A 4,759-nucleotide genomic window follows, 5' to 3' on the forward strand; every position below is an offset into this window, starting at 1 on the left:
TATATATATATATATATGTTTTCTCGATGTAGGCAACTAGCATTATTGGCCACGAACGACAACAATCGGATAGACTGATTCTTCCCACGTCCGATGAAGATCCACCTATACCTAAAGGAGATACCCGAGGTGCTCATTTTGACCGCAGAATGGACGAGATGAATCGTTTATTTGACACAGTAAGTGAACAATATACTAATATATTTACTTACAATGTGTGTACTGTATACATTTTTTACGATTCTTTCTTTCAAAGAATATTTTCTATTTTGCTGTTTTCTCCATAACTAATACAACAACAGTATTGTAGAAGTTTGACGATCGATTCTATTGAATAATGCGCTTGGGACTAGATATTTAAGTTGATTACAATTTAAGCAGTAAGTAATAATAGCATATGTACATCAAAATTTGACTAAAATCTGGACAGACTTCTGAACGGGCACAAAGAAACATGAATTTATATTTTCTGAAGAAAAAGATAAAGATATATGGAGACTTTAACCAAATTTGTTCGTTTAATAAGAAAAAATGAAGCTTATAGTTTGTTTATGCATATTTACTATTATATCACTACATCCCGAATCGTTTTGAAAAGTGCCATGCTAAAAAAATGTTGATTATTCTTATTTCCGTATTGTATTTTTATTATATTTATTTTTAGTCGAAGTATATTAATATTAAATGGTTAATAAGATATTTGTTTTATAAAATATATCTTTACAAACAGGTGAAAAAAATAAACATACATATCTTAACATTAAATAATATTTTTATTTTGCAGTTGTCTTGGCTACTCTCGGTTAATATAGGATGGGAAGGTGGTGTTCATGTGCAAACGTGTGGCCATCATTTACATCTCGATTGTTTAAAATCTTATCTAGAGTCCCTTCGTAGTCAACAACGGCAGCAAAGTCTGGCGGTGGAACGGGGCGAATACTTGTGTCCGCTGTGCCGACAATTAGCTAATTCTGTTTTACCGCTGTCGCCACAATTGGGTGAATGCTCGGCGGTGGTGCGATCTCGTCATGCTTCTACAGCGACCATACTCGCGGATCTAAATACTTTTCTCAAAGAGATACAACGAAATCCTGTACGTATATAATAACTTATTTTATTTAATATTATTTATATTATTTATATTTTAGTATATATTCATTGTATTTTTACGTGCAACATTAATATTAGCGTTAAAAGATTAAACTTAGCTAACATTCTTATATATTTTATTTAAGATATATCAAGGATATATATCATTTATGCTGAATATATTTCGATTCCAGGTGTCTTCAAATCTGTCTGTGGCAATGGGAAAAGCCATGGAAGATATGACGAGTTGCACGTATCTAAAATATAAGCAAAAGAACTGTAAACCTAGTCACCAAAGCTTGTTCCTTTTTGTAACTTCGGTAGCTCGAACTAATTTTGAGATTGAACTTGTACAACGTGGTGGTTCGTTATGCATTGCGCCACCTACTACAATACCTCTGATGCCTAAACGTGATTGTATAGGTATATTCTTAATATCAATTTATATCAATCTAGCTTCTCTTTTGCCTTCTATTTATTTATTATATGTAATATGTAATAATTAGTATCTGGATGATATTAATCTATAGATATGAAGATTAGAAAAATATGTTTTTTTTTTTCAGTCGCGCTTCTTCATGTTTTGGCGATGCATGCTCGGGTACTGACCACGTGGCCAGTGCATCATGTATGGCAACAACTATCTGGCATATCATTGATGGAGGAATCGACGTCCTCGCTCGCCTTGACACCACATGAGAGACAGGTTCCTCTGCTTCTGCGAGATCCGACCGCCATGCTCATTCAATTCATATTGCTGTTGCCGTTGCACTTGGATCAAAGTACGCAAGTTCTAAAAATTTTTTTGCATTTTTTATGTCGAAGTAAATTATGGCGTAAAGGCGCATATTTAAGACACATTTATTTGAATATATGTGAGTAACAAGAATTAATATTCCTCTTCTTCCACAGCATACTTTTCTGGCGTGGTAAAAGTTCTTTACAACTTGCTGTACTATCAAGTAATACTACAAGTAAGTTGTAACTTCTCACGAGAAGAGCGAAACATGATTCTAAAGAAAAGATGCAGCTGCGCTACTACGCCCTCGGAAACTATACTGGCCGAGATTATCGAGTATTTTAGCGAAAGCGGGCTCTATCCTGGCACGGATGACAATAAACCGTCTACTTCAACCTCTCCCACTTATGCCAGAATGAAATCGCATTGCATTGAGCAGCAAGTATGTTCCATAAATAGAATAGAGCTTTTTTTATATCTAAATATTTTTTTAATTAACTTTTCGGAGTAATCACGCTTTGTATGTCTCATAATATTCAATATTTAAATGATACTTTGGCAGCAGATATATAATTTATATCGTTTGGCGTAAACAATAGATTATTTCTAAAAAAAACTTCCTCATATTAAAAATACTTTAAATATTTCAGTATAATTCTTTGATGAAATAATACAGATATACATTTTTATTATTTCTACATTTGCTATTTAATAATTTGATTTGTTATTTGATTATTCAGATCCAATCATTGTGCTTACCATTTCTGCGAGTAGCGGCATTGTTACGTTATCATCTATACGAGCAGTCGCTGCCACTGATCAGAACACAACAGAGCGAGTTTGTGAGACTGGTATATTATCTGGAGCTAGTCACGGAAGGCATGAGCTGGGACAGCTTCGATTCAACAGTAGCGTTAAATTGGCAGGAACCAGAAACGGGCGTGTCGGTGCCGCTCTTCTGGTGCGATCAGTTGATCGCATTTCTCGCTAATTGGCGTGGCCATCAACCAGCTCGAAATCTGATAATGGAACAACATATATCATGGCATGTGCCGAAACTAGTTAGTCTTCCAAGGGAATACGAAAAAATCTTCACGGTAAGATCCAGTAATTAGTATATATATATATATATATATATTGGGAATTCAAATTAGTTCGGTCCGTTCAAAAATGCCTTTATTTCAAAACAAAATGAATGAACAGATCAATTAAAGTATTGTCCATCGCTGCCTACTACTTTTTCCCATCTCTCAGGCAATTTTCGAATTCCATTTCAAAAAAATGACTCGTCTTTGGAGGCGATCCAATTTTGGAGCAAATTTTCGATTTCTGCGAAAGAACTGAACCGGTGACTTGTTGCATCCTTCGGAACAACCAGTAATCAGAAGGAGCAATGTCCGGAGAATACGGCGGGTACATCCCATTTGGGTGTTTCCAAATATTTTTTTATGACTTTAGCGATATAAGGCTGAGCGTTGTCATGAAAAAGAATAACTTTATCATGTCTTTGCTCGTATTCCGGCCGTTTTTCTCGCAATGCACGGCTCAAACGAATCAATTGTAGCCGATACTGATCGCCCGTAATAGAATCGCCAGGTTTCAGCAGTTCATAGTAAACAAGACCTTTTTAGTCCCACCAGATACAAAGCATGATCTTCGAACCATGAATGTTCAGCCATGATTGATGTTGAGGTCGATGGTAACGATTGATCAGGCTTAGCGTAGTATTTTTTCTTCTTGGGATTGTCATAGAATATCCACTTCTCATCTCCAGTCACAATCCGATACAAAAAACCTTTTCTCTGTTGTCTTTGAATCAGCTGTTCAAGTGAAAAATTGCCTTTCAGTTTCAGTTTCCTTGTTTTTGACCAATTTCCTTGTTTTTGAATCATTCCTATGACTCTCAATCATACAAAAACGGCTTGTTGAGTTACTCCCAATGATTCTGCAAGCTCCTCTTGCGTTTGACTTTGATCTTCTTCGAGTAATGCCTCTAATTCTTTGTCTTCGAATTTTTTTGGTTCTCCAGAGCAAGGCTTGTCTTCAACGCTGATCGAAATCTCCATCCTTGAAACGTCGAAACCATTCCCTACATGATTTATTAGTTGAAGCAGTGTCACCATAAATTTCAACCAGCATTCAATGAGCTTCAGTCGCACTTTTCTTCCAATTAAAGCAGAAAATCAAAATCTCCCGCAAATGCTGCTTGGTTAACACAAAATTCGACATTTCAAACACAGTAAAAAATCAAGGTTTTTGTATGAAATTCAAAGCGATATAAACTGAATATTATTAGCAGATGTTTAACTTCTCTGAAACCGCCAAAATTAGCTGTCATTATGAATCATTCAACAGCTGGAGCCATCTTTAGGGAAACGGACCGAATTAATTTATATTCCCAATATATATATATATATTAGGTGTACAACTTTGCTTCCGCCGTTTTACTATAGATAGCTTTAGCGGTAAGTGGTGATCGAAATAAATAGATCATAGACGTCATACAATAAACTTGGGCATCTGTCAACATAACCCCATAGAAACATTAGTCGATTTGTGTCTGCATCATAAAGTTATTCTCGATTGAAAATATCAGTTTACGAGCCAAATTCTCGTCATTTGCGGGAGGTTTTAATTTTTTGCTTCAATATGAAGAAATCTGCGGCTGAGGCTCATCGAATGCTCTCAAATACTTATGGTGAGGCCGCTATTAGAGAAGAACGTGTCGTGAGTGGTTTCAACGCTTCAAGAACGGTGATTTTGACGTCGAAGACCGGCATAGCGGTGGAAGAGAAGTTTTCGAAGATGCAGAATTGGAGGCATTACTTGAGCAAGACTCGTGTCAAAATCAAGAAGAATTGGCACGATCATTGGGAGTGACTCAACAAGCCATTTCAAAACGCCTCAAAGCCATGGGAATGATTCAGAAGC

The 4,759-nt window shown here is 36.0% G+C and overlaps 1 protein-coding gene across 2 annotated transcripts in view; it reads left to right on the forward strand.

Moving 5' to 3' along the window:
• The window catches only part of LOC108693137 (E3 ubiquitin-protein ligase UBR3), a 30,624-nt gene that overhangs the window by 22,918 nt on the left and 2,947 nt on the right, over window positions 1-4,759 (forward strand). For both annotated transcript variants that reach the window (XM_018201885.1, XM_018201886.1), the window contains exons 20-25: window positions 33-179; window positions 785-1,093; window positions 1,284-1,512; window positions 1,656-1,871; window positions 2,002-2,270; window positions 2,569-2,925. In XM_018201885.1, coding sequence (XP_018057374.1) covers window positions 33-179; window positions 785-1,093; window positions 1,284-1,512; window positions 1,656-1,871; window positions 2,002-2,270; window positions 2,569-2,925 — 1,527 coding nt within the window. The remainder of the gene's footprint in view (window positions 1-32; window positions 180-784; window positions 1,094-1,283; window positions 1,513-1,655; window positions 1,872-2,001; window positions 2,271-2,568; window positions 2,926-4,759) is intronic.

This window comes from Atta colombica, unplaced genomic scaffold, assembly GCF_001594045.1.
Source record: "Atta colombica isolate Treedump-2 unplaced genomic scaffold, Acol1.0 scaffold88, whole genome shotgun sequence".
Classification (NCBI taxonomy): Eukaryota; Metazoa; Arthropoda; class Insecta; order Hymenoptera; family Formicidae; genus Atta; species Atta colombica.